The sequence below is a fragment of the Parasteatoda tepidariorum genome, chromosome 5 (assembly GCF_982258835.1).
Source record: "Parasteatoda tepidariorum strain Cologne lab strain chromosome 5, Ptep-v5.0, whole genome shotgun sequence".
NCBI classification, from domain to species: Eukaryota; Metazoa; Arthropoda; class Arachnida; order Araneae; family Theridiidae; genus Parasteatoda; species Parasteatoda tepidariorum.
Genome location: NC_141759.1, coordinates 105,047,054 through 105,073,448, shown reverse-complemented (window position 1 = coordinate 105,073,448; position 26,395 = coordinate 105,047,054). Strand labels below are relative to the sequence as shown.

At 26.8% G+C, this 26,395-nt stretch overlaps 1 protein-coding gene across 1 annotated transcript; it reads right to left on the bottom strand.

The window, feature by feature from the left end:
* Nucleotides 1-659: 659 nt before the first annotated feature.
* LOC122273736 (afadin-like) lies at nucleotides 660-23,554 on the bottom strand. Its single transcript, XM_087164699.1, has 14 exons — nucleotides 23,291-23,554; nucleotides 21,014-21,152; nucleotides 20,716-20,818; nucleotides 17,622-17,822; nucleotides 17,460-17,504; nucleotides 15,646-15,851; nucleotides 14,264-14,504; nucleotides 12,843-13,108; nucleotides 10,543-10,710; nucleotides 9,380-9,554; nucleotides 8,091-8,179; nucleotides 6,316-6,444; nucleotides 4,419-4,537; nucleotides 660-680 (listed from the first exon to the last, which is right to left on the bottom strand). The coding sequence occupies exons 6-13, from the start codon at nucleotides 15,763-15,765 to the stop codon at nucleotides 4,529-4,531; spliced, it is 1,197 nt and encodes a 398-aa protein (XP_087020825.1). The 5' UTR covers nucleotides 15,766-15,851; nucleotides 17,460-17,504; nucleotides 17,622-17,822; nucleotides 20,716-20,818; nucleotides 21,014-21,152; nucleotides 23,291-23,554; the 3' UTR covers nucleotides 660-680; nucleotides 4,419-4,528.
* Nucleotides 23,555-26,395: the final 2,841 nt, after the last annotated feature.

Genomic DNA, 26,395 nt, shown 5'->3' with positions numbered 1-26,395 from the left:
TCAAAAATATTTTCACAAACTTCACATAATCGTGATGAATTAACTAGTTTCTGATAAATATTGCAAAATTGTGAAAACCCCGCATTTTTGTAATTTAGTACAATCGACACGGTAAAGGGAAAATCTCTTATTAAAAGACAGAAAATTAGGCACTTTTTACAAACCCCGAATAAAATAAGCACCTTTAAGGGCTTTTAAAAAATGCAAATCAAATATAAGCACATTTAAGCATTTTTTAAAAATGCTACGCACCCTGCTTACATACTAAAAATTAACATCAGGAAAAGGAAAGAAGTTTAGAATTGTGTTTTAAATTTAAAACTAAAAAAATACTCAGCATCTTGACAAAAGGTATGAGTTTTCATTATTAAATATCTACACAATTATTATAGAAATAATCACTATCTTCAAAGATCCTAATATTTTTTTAAGAAATTGGCACTTTAAGTCTTTCCCACAATTAAATAATATAATTACATTTTAATGCTAAGTAATATGCATTGAGAGGGATTACATTGATAATAAAATGACAGAATCCTTACTATTTAAGGAAGGAACACTTTCACTGCTCTGCATTCGAGGAGGTAACAGGTGGTTAGATCCTGCAGTTATTCTCCCATCATGACCATTTTCATTCATAACCCTCGATGGAATATGTCGCTCACTCATTCTGCGAGGCCCTGTAAGCAAGTAAATTTCGAATTAACCATAGCAAAGTAAATTTAATTCAACCACTATTTAAACTCCTACTATCTTTGATTCCTTCTTAACTTTTTAATATTACAGTGATTGTATCTAAAACTAGCAGATTTTAACATTGAAATTATATTTAATTTAATTACATATATATTTTTAAAAAAATCTACAACACAACCAATAATTGAGAGAGTTTTATAAAAAGTTTTAATGCAAAAGTACAGATTCTTAATTCTCTATTAAGACACAATTCTTTTTTTGAAAAAAAAAATTTTTTTTAAGGAAGATAATTAGTTCTAAGTTTAATTTTTTTGAACATGATAAAAATTAATTGATCATTTCATTTAATAGTGTAAGAACTTATTCTTTTCCTTGTTGTGCTAAGAAATAATATTAAATAAGCATTCGTTAAGATCTAAATTTAGATACCATTTTTTTTTATTATTTAACTTAATTCAAACCGATCATGTAACTGAATGGATACTATTCAAATTAGCCCTAATCTCATGCTTACGGTAGCAGAAATTATACAAATTTAACATTAAGAACAATTTAAAAACACCAATTAGGTTTTAATGGATATAAACTTTAAAAATATGAAAACATGCGTCAAAAGAATATAAAAAAAAATTGACAGCAAGGCTAAAATGTTTACATTTTAACAAAAACTATAAGTGGATAAAAATAATATGAAACAAACAATTGGGAAATGATAATGAAAATTCACAAAAATCATGCATAATATGCTAAAAAGGCGAACTAAATTAAAATTGAACACAATACAATCTGGAAGGACATAAAACAATTGATAGAGGGACTAAAATATTGCTTACTACCAAAATCAAACAGGTTGTGAATTGATGAAAATGAAACTTGACAAAGTCATGCAAAATGAGTTTAAAACGCAAACTAAATAAAAATGCATTTTAGAAAGGAAACAAAATGAAAACTGAAAAAATAAAACCAATAAAAACAAACCATAAGGACTGAAAAACGTCATCAAAGGACTAAAAAGAGAAGAAAATTTTATATAACTGTGACAAGTTTGAGGGCATGGTTTAAGACAATTTCCAAAGCTGTACAGAGTCTCAGTACTACTACATTTAGATGAACGATGATATGGCAACAATGAAAAAATCTCCTTAGCCAATTTTTTATTAATATGTTTAAAATCTCCATGACTGTTACAAAAATGCATATTTTTTGAATGATTGGTAAAACTATCATATGTGTAATTGCCATTCTTATCAACGACTTTGTGGCAAAACTGTTGTGATGATAGATTTTCTAAAGACAGACAATTGGAAGTTGCTTTTGATTTGCATACAATACAAAAATAGTTAAGAGTTACATTTTCTTTAGGCATATGCTGTTGCCTTTTAAATATACATATAGGACAATCAGTTTCATAATCCTCGATTTGATATAATATGCTTCTAGACATTTTTGATGGCACATGCTCTCGATCCAAGTGGGATTGGCAATATGGACATTAACAATTATGGCGGAAATTGAGTAGAGAATCTTCACTTTTAGGTTTGAACAAAGCTCGTTTATAAGGCCACACTGAAAATTTGGACTGTACGCCTGGTGGACGAAGCCTTGCATTCTTAAATGGATATTCTTTTAAGACCTGATCTCTTCGTTTTAAGGTGGGTAATAGTTCATTGTTTGTGGAAGATGTGTTTTTATTATAGTTAAAATAACAACTTCGTGTTAGTTTAGGAGGAACAAGATAGTTATTTAAATTTCCAGAGTTTTGGTTCTCGCAACCACTTGGAGGGGCTCTGAATGCTCGTTCTCGTTGCATATGAATGATGTCCAGCAATGAAAGGTTAGAAACAAGACAGCAGATGATTAGGTTAAAGAAAAAGTAGTTACAGTATAAAATAACCAAAATTTAGTCAAGAACAAGAAAGTTAAAAAAAATTTAGAAAATTCAAGAACACTAGATACAGAAAATGATTAAAAAATTTGATATTTTTGCGAATAAAATAAAAAAGTTATTGGAACTATGAAATACTTTTATTTTCCAGAGTTTTGAAAAAAAGAAAATGTAAATAAAACATCAAATGACAAAAAAGTAGAATAGAGAGATTGGTAAATTTTAACTTATTAGTGAAGTCACCAGAATTCAAGATTAAAAGTGGAATTTTTCTTTTTTTAAATTTAGGAACAAATATGAGTTTCTATACATAAATACACAAGTTGAGCAAAATAATATCTCTTATTTGACATAATTATTTTTATTAAAAAGGTTAACATTTTGTTAGATGTGGTGTTACTCATGAAATGTGAGTGCAATAAAAAATTTGAAACCTGATAGTAGTAAGTTTAATTTTTAAAATGAAAAAACTGAAAAACTGCTGAGTTACAATTGTTTAAATTTTCTCAGAGCATTTATTCTAGCCACTTTTTTATAGCATTTATTTCAGTTAAATTTATTTTAATAGAATTTTTTTAAAAAGCACAGGAAAATGAGATTTTTTGTTTTATAAAGGAATTATTTATTAGCAGAATGTCAGAAATGCTTAAAAATGCTAAATCAAAGTATTTAAATAAATTATGAACTAAGGTCATCAAAACAATTTTGTGTTAATTTTTAAATACAGTCGGACCTCTATTTGACGAAGTCGCTAAATCCCGATAATAAGTTCGTTATATGGAAAATTCGTTAAATAGAAAATCACCTTTTGAAATACTTAAACGACGCAAAACAGGTTTTAAATTCATAAACACTAGACATGATTAAAATGGTAATTGATACACTTTTATCTAGTAAACTAGTATCTACCATTTATTTTCTCATAAATCTTAACCATAAAAGAAATCTGCATGAAAAGCAAGAATAGAGTAAAACATTATCCAGTGTTACACTATCATGCTGCATAAATTTTCAACTAAAAAAAGCTAAATTTATGTTGAAAATTATAGCTACATTTATTATAGTAGTAATTTAAAACATACATTACAGCACGCGTTCATAAGTTTAATTGCTACTGATAAAATTCGTTAATTTTGTCGAGTTTTTCCTTTGAAATGCAAACAAAAGGGGAAAGGGATTTCACTGCTTTCTCTAAAAGTCTTCGAAAATCAATTCAAAGTTATTTCCCTCATAATATGCGTTAACAAGTTTGAAATGTTCTGAAATATTTTGGGAAATAGGGAAAGTGGACCTCAAAGAAAAGTTCGTTAAATAGAAAATTCACTTCGCTATTTGGAAGTTATTTTGCGAATTATTTACGAGTTATTACGATTAAGATTTACGAGTTATTTTACGGAAGTTTTTTTAAGAATTTCCAAAATGTTCTTGGTTCCTAGAAAAAATTCGCAAAATGAAGAAATTCGGAAAATGGAATTTCGTTAAATAGAAGTCCGACTGTAAAAATATTATTTCAATAGAAACATTTCTAAATAATATTTTTTTATTAATTAAATTACATGATTTGTTATCGTTTAAATCTTCAATCTCAAGCCTTACATGTTTACCAATTCCAATTGATTTACTAGACATTAATGTTGCGCAATCGATTAAGAGCAATGAATAAATTGAAATTGAATCCAACATGATTCAATATCAACAACTCAATCAAGTCGAACAACTAATACAAACTCAATATTTCTTCGCTTTTTTAAGAGCAGTAAAAAAATGGGTTTAAAACAGAACAAAGAATCTAACAATCAAAGTTTTATATTATAAGAAATTTTTAGAATATAAATACCTCTTTGAATTGTAGGTGATGGTTTAGTTAGCAAATCAGTCAGACCATTAAGAAATGCACCTTGTTTAGCAACTTCTAAGGTAACAACAGGACCAGTTCGTGTCATTAATTCAGCCACCCTAAAAAAAAACAGGACAAATAATGAGATATTTTTTAAATAACAATAAAGAAAGGAACGGTTATAGAAAAATAAAACTAATTAAGTTTAATTTACATTTCTTGGTTAACATTTCAGTAAATAATAAGTAAGCATTTTTAAAATCAGATGAATCAATAATTATAAAAGCCCAAAATTCCACCATGGAAGTGCGCATTTCAGTAAATAATAAGTAAACATATCTCCCTTGAACTCATCACTATAAAATTTGATTTTGTGAAATATTTAAGTTTCCTTTCACATAAAATGACTGAATTCTCAAAAATTTTGAAACAATGAATCTTGGGAGTAAGGTTGTTTATCTAAATCATGCTTATAATTAGTAGACAGTCGCCAAGTTTGATCGATCAAATTTTGTGACCTAACATTACCAATCAAGATAAAAAAAAATCCAAATCTTTCGATTCTTAAAATAAATTATTTTAATATACCTATTTGTATTTACAGAAATGGTATATTCTGCAAACACAAAAAAAAAAATTCAGGAATAACAAAATCTTAAAAGCAGGAGAAATGAGGAAAAAATACTTTTCATCAGGAAAATTATGAATCCTGATTTATATCTTTCATACAAAATACGCTTTTAAATAACTCACTATACATACCTAAGAAACAAATTTTTCTACAGCAAAAAATCTGATATTTAAGTAAGGGGGGAGGGGGAGGTTTAAGTCATCATTTACAATTCAATTATTTCTAAGCCATTCTTAGTTTCAGCACAATTACTTCAATTATAACCACTTACTAGGTCAGCAGCACCGCCTGTTACAACAGATTTTATGTAGATTACGAGCTTGTCAGCGTCAGAGGGAGCTTATAAGAATAAGTATCATACATCATTTCTTAGTATGTGTATGTTTCAACATATGTAAATTTTAAAAACATATAAATTTAACAAGGCTAGAATGCTGTAGACATTTATATTTCTTGGTATTTAACTTGAATTATTACGGCATATCCTAAAACAATAATGCTTCGGATGCAATGTTAATTACATTTATTATAAAATAATTATATTTTATTATATTTATTATATTAATTATAAAATATAAAATTTTATTTTATTAAACATTTATTCTGTAAATGTCACCTTAATATATTTTAAAATATATTTACAGGATACATTTTAATCAACTTTTTAAGCTTTTAAGAAATATTAATAAATAATTAAAACTAAACAGTTACAAAAATTGTAAATTATAAGAGAATAATAAGAAATGCTTAATGCTCAGAACTGCAACGTATGAGGAAATCCAAGCAGAACAATTAATTAATGGAGCAGAACTGTTACTAACCACTCAGAATAAGCAACTCTAAAATCGAAGAAAATTTTATATGCTGTTATCAAGTTTTGTTCTGTTACGTAAACAATTATACATAATTTGGTATTTCTAATTAAGGCTTCTTTATCCTACAAATTTAGTTTGCAAAACAATATTATTTGTCACTAAAAAAATAGTAGTAATAATTTTATTAGTGTGATTCTCAAATCTTGACATAAAATGTTCAACATAATTCTGCTCCTAGGGAAAATGTTAGGAATATTTTAAAAATTACAATATTATTAATACTGCAATTAAAAATTTACATTTTAGTTAAAAATAATATTTTTAATATAAATTTTAAATGAATGATTGAATTTAAAAAATGCAAAGATATTTCAAAACTAAAAATTCTTTTGTTTTTGTTTTGATAAATTAAACAATTTTTTTTTAACAAGGAAAGAAATTAAATGTTTACCCCAGCAGCAATAATGTTCAGACCGATGCCATTATTACTTTTCTGTAAGCGGATTGTAACTACTTCTGCTTCTTGGTTTTTCCAGCTGCTTCTATCATCAACATGACTGTGTAAACTTGGACTACGAGCCTAGAAATTAAATTACAATTTAATTCTAACATTTCTTAACTACTTGTTATTAGATTTTTTAAAGACAAAGCTGTTACTTTTAAAAAGTCACACGCTTTCTAAAAAGTACTTCAAAATGTAATCTTACGTATTCACAGAATAAATAAGAATAATAAATAAATTAAGATAGTAAAGAAAATGTCTCTTAAAACACAACAGAACAAATACAGATAAGTTTTCACACATGACCACATGAATCAATAATTGGGGATGATCTAGAAAAAAATTAGGTCCATTTAAGGACCATTTTATTATAGAACCTTTCACAAAAATCACAATACTGAAAAAAAAGACAAGACTTTTCAAAAACTCAACTGTTCATCAAACTTATCTCTTAAAAACATGAGCATTTTTACATGGATAATTGACAAATAAAAATTAAAATCCTCCAGGAAAACTTTTAAATAAATTGGTGATGCAATTTTTCTAATAACCAAATAGTGGACAAATTAGTTTTTATTTCTTAGTATTTAAATGCTCATGTAGTCATATATAATTGTGGTTTTTGCAAAAATATGTATCACTTGAGATTACAATCTTAGTTTTTAACAAAATCATTTACAAATTTAATATTGTTTTCACAAAATTCCAAAAGAATTGAATCTGGTAATGAATCCTGGATTGACGATAAATTATATTAGGTACACCGGAAAATTCTGTCGGCGAAAGAACACACCTCATTAAACAAAGATGCAAACTGTGCCTTAAAAACAAATGGTAGGGTATTTATCCTTAAATGTATACATTAGGGTTATCACTTAGCTCTGCTGGATACTTTCGATACAAGTGAGAATATGTATGCACATTCCTTTTTTCTGCCATATACCTGTGTCTCTGTAAGCTAGAGCATAACAATTGAGTTATAGGACAAATACCCTACCACTTTCTTTCATAAAATAACCTTAACATTAATATAAAATAAGGTATGCACTTTCGTGAACAAAACTTTCCATTCAACCTAATATAAAATAAGGTATGCACCTTCGTGAACAAAACTTTCCATTCAACCTAACAGAAAGTAAGTTATAACTTAAAATCTTCCAATAGCTAGCACTTAGTTTAGTATTTATTGTAAAAAACTCTTTTCAAATTTATGTGAACTTTTTTTCATCCTGGCAGAAGAATTAACATACTATTTTGAAACATTAGTGACAAAATTATTGATATACATCTCTCACAGTAAGCAAATTTAGTGTCATATGTCCTTTAATATCAATAGAAATTTCATCAAATAATTATTATTTTAGCATATAGAATATCAATTTAAAGAGTGTTCAAAAAATAAATTTTAATGAATACATTGATTTCACTTGAAATATTAAAAACATAGTGAAGTCAGAATTTTTTTTACAAATGTTAATAGTTTATCAAAATAAAACAGTCATTTCTTTTGGTATTTTAAGGCTAGACTTTAAGTATAAAACTCACATATTTTAACTCAGTAGTATATTTATGAATGGCATAATAAATATATAAAAAGTCTCACACACATTTACTTAAAGTGTTTAATACATAGATTAATTTTCAAGCAATTTCTCAGAACAATTGAAAGAAACAATATCAAAATAAAATTAACTGTTTGAATGTAATACATAAATTTTAATTACCCCAGAAGGCAACCTGCCAATATCTTGATCAGACATGCAAACAGTCCAATACCCAGAAGATGTAGGCTGAATTGTAAGACGACAAAGACCTTTAACAAAATATTTAACATGTTATATACAACACTCCTGGTAATATATTTAAGTAAAATTAAAATAAGTTATTAATAATAAAAGCTACTACATTAATGAATTCAAAAATACTTTAATTCTAATCAAAAATACTTTAATTCTAATCATACATTAAAAAAAGTCAGAATAAACAAATTTCACCTTTTTCGAATAACCTTAAAAAGGGAGAAGGATGTGGCTCTAATAATTATAATAAAAAACAAGAAAAAAAACTATAGCTACAATGACATTTAGTATGCTGACAACAATGTAACACATGACATCAGAAAATATTCAACATTAATTTAAATCACATAATGAGTAAATAAATGTTAGTCATGTTTTTTAAAAGTTGTTAAAACTTAAAGTGAAACCCATTTCCAATTAACTGAATTATAGTTTTTACTTAACAATCATATATATCAAAGTAAACTGAGTGTGTAATGTTTAACTGAGGCTTTAAAAATTTGAAATATTTGTAGTTGTGTTTTTAGGTAAATGAGGACTTCTAAAAAATTCTAACTGAGAGAACACTTTCATGACAGCAATTTATTTCTTAAGGTAAAAATTATTAGTTTCGATTTATAATGGATAATTATTCAAAACTATTCTACCAAAATTTACTCTACATTTCCATCAAAATGTGATCGAAATTTTTTTTAAAACTGATCATAACAGAATATTGAAAAAGGTAATAAAACAATAAATAACATTAAAATCTATGCTTAATTCTGAATTATTGAATTTTAGCAGTTCTCAATTTTACCACTTTAAATTTTTTTCTTTTTTAATTTACTTACACATATAATATTCTTTATATTGATACAAAAAAATGGAGGTTGAATTAGTTGCATAAGTTATTAATTTCAACTATTAAATCATAATTTTCAAAATCAATTTAAAAGTGAAAAAGATTTTGACGACAAATTGAAACATCTTTTAATTTTTTTTTCAATTTTATTTAAAAATCAGAAACTCATTTACCAAGGAAATATTATAGCTATAAATAATGATTTTAATTATGTTATTGAAAATTTAGTTTTAAGTCACAAAAGAAAACAGTTTTCATTTAAATATTTAAATTTAATTTTCAATATTCACTTGTATAGCAATTTTAAATAAATATAAAATAGCAAATTAAAAAAAATATTTTTACATCAATAATAAAGCAATTGTTTTACCTGCTAGAATAAGTGGTTGTAAAAATTCTTGCAATCCAGCTGAAACTCCTCGAACAATATCACAAGAATAACCATCCTCAGGCAACAAGAAAGGCAATTGTAAATCAGAGTCTTCTTCGAGTTTAATATCTCTACCTTCACTTCTAACTTGTTCATCAGCAGTATTTTCAGCAACCTAAAATGAAAAAAACTATTATCTAAAAAGCTCTCTAGCTATAGCTGTAGACAGTGATTTCCTTCTAATATTATTGATTACATCCATAAAAAATTAAATTTGATATCTACCAAACTTTCGAATCAGATTTTGACAATTTGATTGTTTTACCTTATTATCTGAAAATCAGTTCCCAAATTGCTATGATTTTGAATAAATTTCAGTTTTAAAATAGTTCTTTCCCCAGCAAATAAATTAAATTTCACCAACCTTAAAGAACCTATAGCTGATATTAAAAGCTGGTGTATTTATCAAATTTGGTATCACTGTAGTCTTGCATATATTGGATAAACCAAACATACCCTTAAACTTCAATTTAAAAAAGAAAGAAAGCTATGACCAAAGTCAGGACATCAATCGATCTTTCATTGCTCTACATAGTTGGAATTTTAATCACAGGTTTGAGTTTTATTCTGCTAAAATCATTTAACACTGTGCTCTTCATGTACCGAATTCAATTTTTGGTTGTCCTTCCATACTTTGAAAAATTATAATAATTTACTTAATGACCTTTCTAGCATCCCACTGTTTTTCAATATTTGGAAGTGTACTCTAATTTAATCTCTTGTCCCCTAGAGCTCTCCTCTGATCCCTCACGCCTTTTTTCATCTCTTATTTTTTATTATATTATTCAAACTTGTTCCTCTGTCCCTATTGGTTAAACCACTTAACATGTGTTTGTCTCTTTGCTTTGCTACCATCATTTTCATATCCAGACACCGAGGAAGGTTCTTGAACTGAAACTGTAGTATGTCCATTTCAGAACTTTCAGTTGAGCATTATTCACTTTTTTCCCCTTCCTTTTTTGCTTTGAAAGTTTATTCATTACATTATTTATAAGAAATTTTGGGTACAGTAGTTTACAATATAAAGTTAATCATGGATCTAATAACACTTAACTATTCAGTGAAAGAACTCTGTCAGGTTACTACAAATACATAACACATACCTTTACAACACTTTCAATAAATTCCTGACGTATATGAGGTTCATCATCTGAAGGTAGATAGCGTTCTAAGAGTGTTTGTAACTGCAGTGAGTTCAGTTTAAAACAAAGAGAACTAATGGAAGCCAGGTCTTCAGAATTACTTTTTGGAGCTTGCAGTAAATGAACAGCCTAAAACACATTTAAATTTAAGCACTATTATAATCAACATAAAATATGTTGGGTACAAAAAACAAGCATCAGTTTATATATTCTAAATTTTTATTAAAAAATATCTTTAGGCAAAAAAAACAATTTACTCAACTATAAATTTGAGCTTTATTTTATTTTGAGCTATAAGTTTACATTTAAATTCTAAAAATTTTCAAGGTTTTAAATGCAAACCATACATTTTATAAGAAAATTTAAAGAAAAATTAAATTCTTTCTTACATAACTTCTCAGCATTATTAAGATTTCATTAATATAAAATTAATCTTAAGATATTTTTTACTCCATAAAAGGAACATCTTATCTTCAACACAAAATTCTAAAGATAGATATAGACTATTAACTGGGATACTTTGTCTGAAAGTGGATTTTAATGGAGGTGTTTGAATTTAATGGAAGTGATGAAAAATTAAAAATTTTCCTTATTTCCAAAATGATCCCATATAAAATCCCTAAGAAAATTTCAAAAATTATTGCATTCAATTAATCCACAAGCCAGTAGTGGGAATTTGAAGCAAGATAGAATTTTTTTCCACATAAATTAGTTTAAAATGTTTGAATACGTAGAAAATGTTTTAAAGATTTTTAAAATTTTAGTATAACTTTTTAGATAAATTTTAGTTATCATATAGTACAGTTAGTTATCACGTAGTACCTGCGGCTCTTTGAAGGATTATTTGTGGCTCTCCACAGATGTACCCGAGTTCCATTTTCATTTTTGTGCTATTATATTTCAAAAAATTATCATCGTTCCGTATGTGTTTCAAAATGTCTTTTAAATTACTGAGAACAAATATGAAAAACTAAGTGCAACGTTGTTCAATTCAAGATAAGTTTTCCATTTCCAATATAATTATGACACAAAAAGCATCTGGAGAATTAGAATTAATAGAGATGCAAGAAGATCAAGCTCTACATTTAAAATATAAGTCGACGTCGATTTCTGAATTTTGGAAATTTGTACCAGAATGGAAGTATCCTGAATAAAAAAAGGCTGCTTGTCGAATTATTTCAATATTCGGAACAACGTACTTATGTGAATCATTTTATTCTACTTTAAAATTCGTGAAATCCAAACACCGATCAGTATTAACTAACCAGCATCTCAAGGAATTACTGAGAAGTGCTATCACCAATTATTAACTAAATTTTAAAGAACTAGGAGGCTTCGCCCCCTGCTCGCTGGTGCTCACCAACCCCCGGAACTGCCTTCGCAGTTCATTTCGGATTGCTTCGCAATCCGATGTTCGCTTTGCTCGCTCATTGGATACGTTCTTAACGTCTAGCTTTTGTATACTTTTTTGAACACTGAAGTTCCGAAAACTTTTCACTGTAGAAAATTCTAAACCTGTGCATTTCAATATTAATTTTAAATTGCAAACATTTCACATATTTTTCTTAATCACACTATTCTAAATTTCAGTTGTTGAGAAAAGTAACTGTTGTAAGCTTTGTTTCAAAGTCTTTCCCACCAGAGGGCTAAAACCATGTGTTGTAGAACAATATGAAACAGTACTGAACGCCGGATGCAAATCATCGGCTTCGATGAAGATCATTTTGTGAGAATTTGTTTGATAATTCGGTGAGAATTCACCCGATTAGACATATGATGCTCACTACATGCTCTTGCGCGCCGAAGCCTATCAATTAAAACGTATTAGCGTTTAATATAATATAGATTAGCCATATGATGCACACAACATGCTCTTGTGCGCCAAAGCCTATCAATTAAAAATGAAAACTGTTGCCAGCGCGAGAAAAGAAATATCATCGGGTTTATTGATACATACGTATGTATTAGCGTTTTATATAATAAGATAGATTATCAAGAGAAGTAAATTAAATACACATATTTAGTACTTTTACTTATATGTTTCCAATAAATATAATTTATGTAAAAAGAATTTTTAACACCTTTTTTTTGCATACCTTTTAAATACGTATTTAATTGTGGCTCGCGAAAAATTTCAAATTTTGAAAAATGGCTCGACTAACAAGGAGCTTGGCCACCCCTGATATAGTAGAATCACTGCAGTATAAAAAATAGTACTATTTTTAAATATAAAAATGCAATTACAAAAAATACAAAATTACCTGCACAATACGACTGAGATGATAATCAGCAGCTAACTCCAATCCTTGCTTCTTAGTCCATGCTTCCACACGTCTCAACCTTCTCTTTAGTCTTGTACCCCAAAGTCTTGTACAAAGGTTCATTCTGGTTTCACATACAACTTTATTGAACAGCCACATTTTGATGAAGTGAAATAGTTGTGAAAACATCTGGATGGTGAGAGCTGCATTGACACGGCATCGCCTCAAAAGTGACATGGCAGATGCTAGCACAGCTAAAACATCAGCTGAAAACAGAAGCATACACCTCATATAAAACTTAGCTATAAATGAAATTGCATTTCAATCATATGTAATACAATAATTATAACACACAAAGTTAGAAAAAAATTCAATAAGTAAGTTTAAAGCTAATTCCATGAACTAATTTAGAAATTTAAACTAAGGTTGATTGCTGGGTAAAAAAAATTTCTTTATTTTATTTCATTACTGAAAAAGTGGTAACAAAAATTAGTAATAAAATAAACAGGAAGTCTAAAAAGCATAGAAGCAGTGTAATAACTCTAGAAAAAGGCATCTCATCAGAAAATTGGAAATTAAATTTGATCTCACTCCATGGGAGTGGCCTAGATTCAGAAAGTAGGGAGAGAATAGAATTCGGTATTAAGAAAATACCAATATAATTTACACTAAAAAATGTTTATACTTATTTGATCTGATATGCATTTCTTAAAAATGTCTTTAAATAATTTGAAACTCATTTTAATTCAAAATTACAACACCATCTATGAACCAAAATGAGAAAACTAGTAAATGAAATTGAGGCATTTTTTTTCTGGTGAATCCGAATCTGCAATATAAAAATGGTTTCTATTTAAGAATTGCATTCCCTGGCTCCACCGCAAAATAGTATCATTGAATACTCTTTTTCTAAAATATTTGATACTTCTTTTTAGACTTGTGACATTGATCACCTTTATATTTTTTGGACACTCTGTTTGTGCATATTTTATTAAATTAAATGCAAGTATAATGTTTTAAATTTCAAAAAAAAATGGTATACTTGTGCCAAACTCAAATTATTAGTCTTTTAAGGCAAAAAATAATAAAATTAAATGTTATTAACTATGCTAAAGGAAAAATAATATATCTAATGTTAAGAAGGGCCCTTTAAACGAGTGCTAAAATTGTCAAACCCATTAAGTAATCGGAAGAAGGTTATCACTCTGATCAGCATTTATAGATTACTAAAGACACTAACTTTTGTAAAATTAGATATCTGAATAAATTTATTTCGAGGTTAAGTTGGTGTAAAATCATTCACTTCCTCATCTTGAAATTTTCATATAACATAGAAAAACAGTTGGTCACACTAATTACAGAGTTTTCCTATGGTATGCCTAACGGCCAAATGTCAAGCAGTGTAAAAGAAAAAAGCTTACCAGTTGTACCCTCTTCTTCATTGACATCATCACGATCTTCAAGGAAAGCTGGCATTGCATCTTGAAGTTCTACTTGTTGACACGTTACAAGACTTCGAAAAGCAAGTTGAACACTCTCTGCTAGTAAATCTTGGGCATCAAGAGTATATGTACTTAAATGGCGATCTTGTTTCAGAAAATGAAGCAATTCAGAAGTATTAGCAAGCCAAAAAGTCAGGGCAGTTGCATCTCGATATCGATCCTAATAAAAAGAGATTAATGAAAACTAATTATCCTCTAAATAATGATTGAAAAATAATATTAAAAAAAAGGATATAGTTCAAACCATACAAAAACTGGTAAAAATGTGCGTGCATATATTTTATGCATAATTAAAAAGAAAAATTATGAATTTATTTTAATATTAAAGGCAACACAAGAGGATAAAAATTATAATATATACAAAATTTTATACTTTACTAGCTGTAAAAACTGCTAAGAAGCTAAACAAATGTAACTTTTTTATTCACATAGAATATAATGAAATTTTAGAAAATTTGTTTTAAAAATTTTAAATTTAATTTCGTGAAATTTTTGTACAATTAATTACAATACCTCAGTAATTTCTAAAATTTCAAAGCATTCAACTAAAAACTTGAAAAAAATCCACAAAAATTTTCAGCTTTGCATACCTAAAATTAGTAGTATACGGTATTGTTTTCAACTAATTAACATTGAATAAGTAGTAGCGTTATTAAAGAAATATTAAAATTCTCTTTCTTTTTTTCAGTTTGCACAGATTCAGATACATAAATCTAAAAAAAATGCTAATTGACAATGACAAATAAAATTTCAACTGAAATACATAACTTATTGATGATTGAAGGAAAACTAAATTTTAAGAACCAAAAAGTTAATATTTAATGGGCTTAACTGTGTGAGAAAATTTTTAAACTATTCGAAAAATTCTGGAAAATGTTCACATTATAAAAATTTATCTAAATATAAGAGCTGAATCAAATCACCAGACTTAGGTAAAATGAAATCTGTAAACACAAAATCTCCTAAATAAACTATCTGCAAGCAATCTATTGATCCTTGTAACTATCTTTCATCCTAACCTAATTTTGACAAAATTTGTTCAAAAATTGCTGTTTTTTTTTACATGTTTTAATTTTTATGAAACTTTACATCAATTATTATATGTACCAACGCATCTTTCTTCAGCAGTTTTAAGTTATAAAACTAGTTATTGAATTACCAAACTTTTTGTCGTATTCCAATCATACCCAATCATACATTTTTCGTCAACAGCGTTTGCATGCTCTTGTATATTATGTCCGCCAATCACTGATTTACAAACACTTGACTTAAATATTCAAGAAACTAATAAAATCTATTACCTGCATAACTTGATGCATTACAGCTGCTACATTGTTCATTAAAGTTGTCAGCCTATGAGCACGATCATTTAGGGTATTTTTGGGCCTAAAATGTGTAGAGGCACGATATCGAGCTGCCATATACAGAGCATATGTTGGTGTCAGTTTAAATTGCACTTGACTAGGATCTAGCTGAGTAATTGATGCAGCTAGAAAAGCTTCTTCACCTAAAAATTTTAAAAGAAAAACATTAATTGAAATATTTAAGTAGTTTAAGATTAAATTTTCTTTCAAAAAAAACAATTTTCTTTCAATTATTATATACATTGTTGAATAGTGAAAAATTTCATCCGATTTTGTCAACAAGTAACACAACAACTACAGACATCCAAAAAATACTGCCAACTAATGTTTTTAAGTGATTCAAAATTAACGAGATCAGATAACATAGTGAATCAAATTTTTACATGGTGAATTAGTAAAAGTATGAGTAACTTCGCTATTAAGAAATGAGCATAATCTTACAACTAAACTACATATTAGCAGAGTTGGGATAACTTGAATTTTAAATATAAAAAAATATATATATATTATTTTTGATTTTTTTTGCTCTAGTTTTCTACTTTTGTGTTAACTGATTTAATTCATAATTTAAAAACCTTTTTTATAGCAGTTAGCAACTATATTTTTTGCTACCTAGAATTGTATTTAAAAAACTGGGATCCTCTTTCAAAAGACCTCAAATAATTAAACAAAAATACAAACTTAATCAAAACTACCTATTACTCTCCTCGTTAACACAAACAATGCATGTTACAAAAAATATAAAATTAATAGCAAATATGACTAAATTTTATCAAAAACATTTAATTTAGGGTGTAGATAGAGTTTTTGTGCATTAAATCAACTTGATACAAAAATTTTTATTGTATAGTATTTGTATCTGTATAGTTCTGTTCCTATTGTATAGTATAGTATTTAAATATTAACAGAGAGAACTCACAGACATACAAAACAAATAAACTGTATTTTCCAATATGACAAAAATATAGCTTACATTAAAAAATCTATACCCAAATAATTTAGGAATAAACAACTGCAACATATACTTACATATATTTGCAACATATACTACTGCGACTTAATATTTAGTTACACTTTAAGCAGCTTTACAATTTAATCGATTAAAACAGAGATGTGAGCATTTTTGAGATCTGGCATCACTCTTTGTAATATGTAACATGATTTATTAATTATTTATACAAATTACTAAGTTAAATTTACTTCCTGCATTCTTTGTCATTGAAAAAGCTTTAATTATAAACAATTAACTTTTGACTAATTTTCAAGATACAGAGTCAATAAATCAATATAAACAATCCAGTTTTAGTATCTTTTAGCAGATCATCTTTACATGAAACACACCAGCTTTAACTAAAATACTTTCTCAATCAACAACAAAATTGAAACAGATTCCCCAGAAATAGTTTTCAACTTTAATACTTACTTTTTTAACTAACAAATAATAGAGCTTTTACTACACAGAGAAAGTATGTGCAATTAACATTTAATTATGCGTTAAAGTAAATTGAAATGAATTAAAAAAGTTAATAAATTAACAATCTAGTCCTTACTCTGTACTTTAAGCGAAAGGCTCTCCAACAAAAAAAAATGTTTTTTAGGAAGTAAAAGAGGCATAGTAGAGAAGTATAACGCTTCAACACTTGGAAGGTTAAATAATTATTAATCCATATAGTTTTTTTAAATATCTATAAAACCAACCTAATAAATATCTTACTTAACTAAAGTTAAAATACATTTAAGGATAATATTACCTTTCTATAAATTCAGGATGCTGTCGAAGGTCCGGTAACATGTTTCTAGAAAAGAGAAATAAATATGTTACCAATAAACATATGCAACTGAATGTAGTGAAGAAAAATGATCTGAAAATGACTTATTTTGATCGAAACTTTGTTGAAAACATCCTTAATTACCTGGTCATGAAGTGGGTCAACAAATCGAAAAGTATGCAGTTTTCCAAACCGTACAACCATTCCATTCTGTAATATAGTTGTTTCACATACTCTCATACCATTCACATAAGTTTCTTCATCTCTACTGCTAGGAGTAACTGTAACTATTCTCTGTGTATGAGCAATCACACAGTGGCGAGGTTAGACATTTGGACCAAACAGCTATAAGTATAATAAATAATAGAAGATTTAAGTAAATAAATAGAAAATCATAGATCAGAATAAGCACAATTCAATTAAAAAAGATAGTTAATTGTTTAGAAAACATGTGTTTATAAAAAGTGATATCAGCATAATATCACAAAATCAACATTTTTCAAAATATAGGAATTAAAATATTAGAACAATAAATAGAACAACTTGGTTATAAAAATTTAAAATATAAGTAGAAAATATAGTTTATAAATAGAAAATTTTAAAATAATATTAAAAAGTAAAGCATTAAGCTGTTTACAGTATGGTGTTTTTCATAAAATCATAAATATTACTTGATATCCTGAATGTTTCAATAAATAGAAATTTCCTGGATAATAAATGTCTTAATAATTAATAAAAGTCTTAATAATTTATTAAACAGTATAACAGTAAAAGAAAAGAAAATTTTAAAAATAAAGTACAAAATAGATTTAAGTTTTAAATCATAAATATATATAGATTATTGAGGGTTTTATAAAAAGGAAACAGGAATACTCAGGCATCATAATGGGTTAAAGAAAACATCAGGACAAAATGTTTCAAATAAATCAGGATAAGATCAAGACATTTTTTTTGAGCAGTAGACATATACTGTTTTAGAAAAAGGCAAAGGACAAATAAAAAAAAAGTATTATTAAAGCAAATTTCAATCCACAAGAATAGCAAAATATATTACTTTTAATTTCAGAATTACTTTGCAAACAGAACTTTTTAACAGTTATACATTTATTTATTTTTACAAATTTATTAATGGTGCACTGAGCAATAGTTTGAGATCAATATGTGTAGAAAATATTTATAGTAATGTTGCCTTAAATAAATAACTGGAGTAAATTAGCTAATATCAGGGATGAGGTTGGCTTAAAGAGAAAAAAGCTGAATTTCCACGCGAGTAAATCATACACGCCTGCAATCGTTTAATTATAAATTTTAGACAATTTAAGATCATAAATAACTATGTGTCAATACATAATTAATTGCATAATAATTTCTTAATATATGAATTACATTGACACTCAGTAAAATAACCTATTGAAAGATAAGTTGATTTTCTTCAGTTCACACAAAGGAGACAATTATTACTTGAGAATTCTGCCTAGTTCAGCACTACTGAAACCTTCAAGTTCTTTTAATAAATACTAATATGCGATTTATAGAAAAAATATCAGTAACATAATTTTTTTATTTATTTAGAAAAGAAAAGAAAATTGGAATCATTATGTTCATATTATTATCTAATTTAGATAAAGCTCTGCGAAACATATCAATAATTGTGAAGTAGAAACATTTAATAGCTTCTTAACATACAAAAATCGCTATTTTAGTGTCTTAAAGTAGTTTGAATTTCTGTTCATCTTTGAAAATCGGAAAATAAATATGATTGTTATTTCAAGAGCTGAATTTTCAGAAATAGCGGAATATTTATTAAAAAAAGTGAAACATTTAGAGAAAAATCGGAGTTTTCCATAAAAAAAAATTATAAAAGAGGCAGAAACTCGAGAGACAAAAGCCAAAAATCCGCTAGAAAGCGGAAAAATCTCATCCTAGTAATATTTGCTCATACCAATATTAAATTAAAATTTGTAATTGAGTTTAAAACCTCGATAATAAAAATAATTTTATGAAGGATTTTAATAATCACGAAACAAAAGCACAGTAAATATGCCAGTTAATATTTTTTATAAATAAAATTTAGTAGATGATGCCTCAATTTTTATAAATTCTACGATATAATTACTGCATAGCTGATTGGAATTGATTGCTGATTTAAAATTACATGAATTACATAAATCAATAACTCTGAAACTACAAAATTCAACTCTGCTGAATTTGTTACTGCATTTGTTGAGAATAATATATGAGTGTTATAACATTTAAGTCATTACCATAAAAATTTCATAATATAAAATAGTTAATTAAGTTATCTTTTCTATAAAATCACATAATTCCATTACAATTTAAAAAGCTATGAGGAGAAAGCTATTTGTCTAAAGTATGAAAGCAATTAGTAGGCAATTCCTTAATTTGAACTATCGAATTTTGCTATTTTTTAAACATTATTAAATTAAATAAAAACATGCTGGATCAATATCTGATTTTTCAAATCAATTATTATAAAATCCACATTAGTATTTGTTGAAAATAACATTCTGTAGGCACCCAACTACTAACCCTGGAAAACTTGAATAAGCATTTATATAAACAATTTATATTACTAACTTCAACTATAAATTCAAATGTTAACATCAGTAGAATAAGAACTTATGTTCTGCAATAGGACTTGAATAATTAAAAATGTTCTATGGGTATCTTTATTAATAATTAACTCTATCTATTCAACTTATTATGTATTACAGATAGTAGCGGATTTTAAGAGGCATTTTATGACTCACTCCTGGATTATAGAAATGCATTGATTTCTACTAGTTTGCACTGTTAAGTGTTATATTATGCGCATATATATATATATATATATATATATATATATATATATATATATATATATATATATATATATATATATATATATATATATATATATATATATATATATATATATATGCACATTTTAATATATATTTATTTCTATTTAAATGCTTTAAAAACTTCTTAAAAACAGTTAAGAGTTATGAATTATTATGAAGAATAAAAATTATTGAATAATGTGAGTAAAATAGCAATGTCAACTGAGTAATTTAAAAATATTTCATGTTATATACACATAAATTATGCATAGTAAAAATCAATAAATTATACAATTAAATGAAATTTTACATTTCCAACCTATTTTGTTCATTCTTTTACAAAATTTAATTAATATTTAAAAAATGCACAAGTTCATCGATAATTTTTTTTTTACCTGCAAGTATTGTCCCCGATAGAGCTACTTCTTTCACTACCAACTTCAGTAACATTAAGGTAAAGTCTGTGCTTCTTCGGAGGCCCATGTCCATTACTGCCATCTGTAATCATGTCAACAAATTAATTTAAAAAAAGCTTAGATTTTTAACAAAAAGGCAAAAATTTTAGTATTTTTATTTATTTAGTTAATATTTTCACAAAAAACAATTATAATGTTAAGGAATAAGGATCTACATCAATTTCTTTCATTAGAAAAAAAAACCTTAAATTAGGATATTATTTTTTGATATAAATACCAGAATTCAATTCAAGGAGGTAGGGTAGTTTTTCAATTGTATCATCCTGCCATCATTTTTAGTTGGCTTAGACTTTTTTTTTTCCTTTTTCTAGACTGGTAATCAGCAGGTCGTTTTCGAACATTAAATGATAAGGCACCTACAAAAATAAAAGCATTTAATAATTGAGTTAACAACAGAACGTAAAGTTTCCTTTTCACATATGGCTACCAATTTTCTACAAGCTTCAAAAAATTTTATATTTAAATTAAATATAAATAAAGTATATTATTCATTATGTTTGTTAAAAATAAAAAAAAATTTAAACAAAAACCATACTTAGTAGTTAAAAAAGCAAATAAAAATATGTTTTCTTTGTCAAATTAAATTATGCCAAGAAGTATTCACGATGTATACCATACTTTATTAAACTGCAAAAATTTTGTAACCTAAACATTTTTTTACAACTATTTACAGGGGGAAAAAACAGATTATACAAAAAGTTTGTCATTAGTTATGTTTTCAACCTTCCAGGCAGAAAGGAAAATAACAGTTAGAAAACAAAATAAATAAATTTATGAACTATCATTTCCATAAAATCTTTCAGACACAAAACCATTCATTCTTATATGAACCACAAAATTTTTTCATAACTTAATACTAGTTTTAAAAATCTCATTTATAATTATTTTTGTATAGAATAAAAAGAAAAAAAGATTATCCAAATTTATATTAATTATTTGTTATGTTTAAACTTGCCACTCATAAATAATTTTAAATAAAAGATATACTATTGATTCTTACAAAAAGATAAATAAATGATAACAAAAATAATAATTAAAACACAACTAAGAATTAAGATTTTCATAACTAAATCATGCCAAGGCCTTTGATTGCAAAAAACTAATAATTTCGTAACTGTTGCCAAGTCTTTCTATTGATTACAATATTTTCTATCAATTACAGCAAACTTTACTCTCGATTGATTACAACAAGCAATTTATTATAACATTTGAATTAATAGCATATTTTGATTAACATTAGTTTAGATAAAACAGTCTTTCAATCATCCACTTTTTACACTATACTGAATAAAACAGACATCTATACATACTTATAAAAAGAACAAGCAACAAAAAAGTCTTCTTACAGATAAAATAAATAATTCTAATATTTTTTTTTAAGCAAAACAATTTCAAAAGAAGTAAACAAAAGTAAAAGAAAAGATCAAATAAGTATGAAAAGCGATGTTTTCAGTATTTTAACAAACACCATTATCAATGAAGAAAATACTATCAATATTTTAATTTTGATCATGGTACTTGCTACAATCAGGGCTCGAAAAACAGCCCGTCCGCCCGTCCTCGGCGGTCAAAAATTCCCCGCGGACAACGAATTTCTCGAATCCGACGTCCGCGCGGACGGCCATTTTCCCGTTAATGTTCGCGATACATTTTCAATTTTTGTTATCTTATCTTTTGTTATCTTATCGAGTCTAGCTCCTCACTTCTAAAATGACCCTGAAATGGAATTGATATTTTCTCTGTCTGGGAGTACTGCAGCATTTGAAAGGGGCTTTTCAGCAATGAACTTACAAAAAAACACATTACGTACTGGTCTTAAACAAGAAGCGTTAAACGCAATTATGAACATTTATCTAAATGGAAAACCCCTTTTCGATTTCTGTGCAGAAACCTTAGTAAATCATTGACTTGATTGTGGAACTGGCAAACGTCATATTTGATTCATTTAAAAAACGCAATACCCCCGAATAAATTGACATTCCAGAAAACTTGACCTTTGTCATTTAAATTATTTCATAAAAGAAATAAATTATTTCATAAAATAAATACTAGGTTACTATTATTAACCTAGTATTTCTTTTATTATTGTATAATGTAATCCTAGTAACTAGTAATTCATTGTGCAATTTATATAAATGTTTGTAATAAATAAGAGAAAATTTTATTTTTATTTATTTAGAATCTACGGGTTAGTTTCAAAGGAGGACGGGTACATTGTTGGACAAGCCGTCCTCGGGGACGGGTAAAATTTCTGAGTTTTTTCGAGCCCTGGTTACAATACTCAAATGATTGTCAGTCTCAATCGACTGCTCTATTTGGACTCTTTACATGCAGTTGTTCGATATTCTATAATTTATAAAAATGTCTGCAAAGGAATGATGTCAATTGTTCTTAGAATATCAATGAGCTTTTTTTTCTACTTTTTTTTGTCAAAACGTAAGTATCAAACCAGAATTTTGAATCAACCAGAAATTCATTAACAGTTTGTTTTTACCTTTATTCCGATTATGCTGCTGCTGAATCATCAGAGGACAATCATCATCATCCAATATATATTCTCTGATACCGCCATTTTGAAGATCAGGACCATCATTTGTATGATGTGATACTATAGTTTGTACAAGACAATGCATAAAATCTTTATCGTATCCATATTTATTTAATATATCTTTTACCACATAGGATGCAGTATCTTTTGTAGAAAGTGTTTTGTAATGCACATCTTTATTTAAAGCTTCTCCAAATATTCTCAAGGTACCACCTGAAAATACCATATAAAATGTTTTTAAAAAATGTTGAATACATGTTTTTGTAATGCATTAATATTGGAATAAATCAAGGCCGGCAAGCTTCTGCCGAGGTGGTTAAAACCACTGGTAGAAACCGGTTAAAACTGGCATGTCAGAAACCCCTTTCTGCCACATTTGTGGCAGAAATTCAGAAAATGACATAAAAGTAAATACTGAGATTGACATACAAAGGATAATTCATAAAAAAACAATTAAATGTTAAACAAAGTTCAATTTTTTTATAAAATTATCACCATTCAAGATCAAATATTACATTGTTTGCACTTAGCAGTAATCTATAACAAAAGACAAGTTTTGATGCAGTTTCTGAACCTAAACAATTTCTTTTCTCAATTTGATATACTGCACTCTTTATATTTAATATAAACGAAATAATATATATTTACAAGTAATGAATTAAAAAGTTTGTTACAGTTGCACGAAATTACATTTTTCAGTTTACTTAAACAAAATGTCATTAAGCAATTACTAGAACTAACATAGAAGTTTTTTTAGTTTCTGCCGGTTTTAACCGGTTAAAACCAGTTTCTGCCACTGACATGCCAAAAACCAGTTTCTGCCGGCAAAAAGCCAACCCTGGAATAAATATGTGGTTAAACCTCACAATCACAAACTCAATGTAAGATACTAAAAATCTTGTAACATTAAAAATTTCAGATACTGAAAACTGTAAGTTTTAATATTTAAATTAAAATCTTTGTTAGCATCTTAAAAACTATTACATACTTAATACAGAAATAAAAAACATAAAACTATTTAATAGTTGCATACATTTATTCAAGTATTTTATTATAACATTTCAAAAGTGTACAAAATTTAAATTTTTACTATAAACTACTATAATTAATTACTATAATTAAATTACTATAATTAAATTACTATAATTAAATTACTATAATCAGCACGGTTCTTATTTTCACCTAAATATTATCAATAACCCCCAAAACTTCTTTCTTCCAAAGAAAAATATTTGGTGAAAGCAGTTCATGATAAATTTACTTGATTAATTGAAATTTTTTATCTCTTATAAAAAAGTGCACGTTGTTGTTATCTGACGTTTCATCAAATTATAGTGTTAAAAAAATCACCCAAATTGATTAATCTTTCCAATACTTTTAAAGTTATTCAAACTTTAATACTTAAAAACCTTATACCACTTTCAAAAATAATGACACACGTAATCGCTACAATGTTTTTTAAATTGATTATTATTTTTTAAATGTATTTTATTATAAGTTTATTGCTGTGTTAATAAATTTTAATCAGTAAGCATGTCATTTAAAAAATCTTATAATTCATTTGGATTTTTCAGAATACAAATAAAGAAAGTGGAAATTTAATGTCTTTACACATACATCATCTGTAAAGAATAGTTATTTAATATGGACTATTTTTTTCAATAAACATGATATTAAGGAACATACAATTTATTCCTAGTTCTAAAAGACCATCTTCACAATTTATTGCAAATATATTAAAATGAATTTTTAAAAAGAAATAATCCTATTATGACAAAGTAGGTGTTTCACATTGTTTTTATCTTATTGCCTGCCTTTAAGTGAGCAAGTTATTCCACATTGAAATATTTATAACTCTGCAAATTAGATATAATTGTCATAACTTTAATGTTAGTTAAAAAAAATATTAAAAAGTGTGATACATTTTAAATCCATATTTAATGATTTTTACACGTTCGCATTTACAATGAATTAAATCAGTTTTTTAACGCAGTATTAGTTTCAATATAGAATTATGATTTATTTATAACATTTTATCTATAATTACTTCTTTTAAAATTTAACTACTAATAAAACGAAAGTTTTCAATTTTTAAAGAAAAATTAATTTAAATAAAAAGTATGGATTTAAATAGAATAACTAGATTATATTTTATTACCAAAAAAAGTATCCCCAACCCTGATTTCAAGAATGAGTTTAGAGTAATACTCATTCATGACATAGTTTAGAGTAATTCTTAAGAATCATTCGACCAATTTCATTCCAGTTTCGCTATTACATTCATTAAAATGTAAAAATTAGCATTTTGTTGACTTTTGAGAATTTTTAAATAAAACAATAAAAATAAATATTCATGAAAATTTATCTTTTGCATGGAATTATCATTGGAGAAATTAATTTAATGATTGGGAAAAAAATTTTTCAATTGCTATAAGTTCTCAAGATATTGCGAAATATGAAGAAAGTATAATTGGCATTAAGAGAACGCCATAGCAAGGGAGAAATTTATCATCATAAATTTTCTTTGACATCCATGACTAATTTAAACTTTAAAGTACAGAAAAAGTAAGTTCAGTCTAACCTGGAGTAAGCCATGAAGTTTCGAATACTGAAAAAAAATTCTTAAAATATCAGAATGAAAGTAAAGGAGAAGATAAACTTAGAATTACACAATAGAGAAATTCTCTTCCAAAAATTAGTTTGCATTTTGATATTTTTAACTTTTATACAGAGATCCCAGAGCAGATCGATTTCGCAGAGCACATTCTTTCTATCTTTTAAATTAGTAATGGAAAGGAAAGAATTTAGGACGAAAAGTTTTTTTCTCTGGAATGACGTTATGGCTAAAATTTCGAACCCTCTTTTAACCAAACTCCTTGGATCTAACTTTTAAGATTGTGGCTACCCCCATTTCATATTTTGAGGGTCAAGAATTCAAGGTGGGGGGAAAAAGGCACGTTTATTTAGAGAAAAAAAATTTTTGTGTCTTATTTTGTAACTTAAAATATGGCAATAACAAGGTGGCCACTCAAATCAGATTTCTCCAGGTTT

Bases quoted from the DNA above. Each gene is read 5' to 3' on its own strand.
- LOC122273736 (XM_087164699.1), bottom strand. From the start codon at position 15,765: ATGGCAGCTCGATATCGTGCCTCTACACATTTTAGGCCCAAAAATACC. The intron at 8,180-9,379 runs GTAAAACAATTG...ATTTTGTTAAAG, and splicing joins ACAACCACTTATTCTAGCAG to GTCTTTGTCGTCTTACAATT. The intron at 6,445-8,090 runs GTAATTAAAATT...TTTAATTTCTAG, and splicing joins TTGGCAGGTTGCCTTCTGGG to GCTCGTAGTCCAAGTTTACA.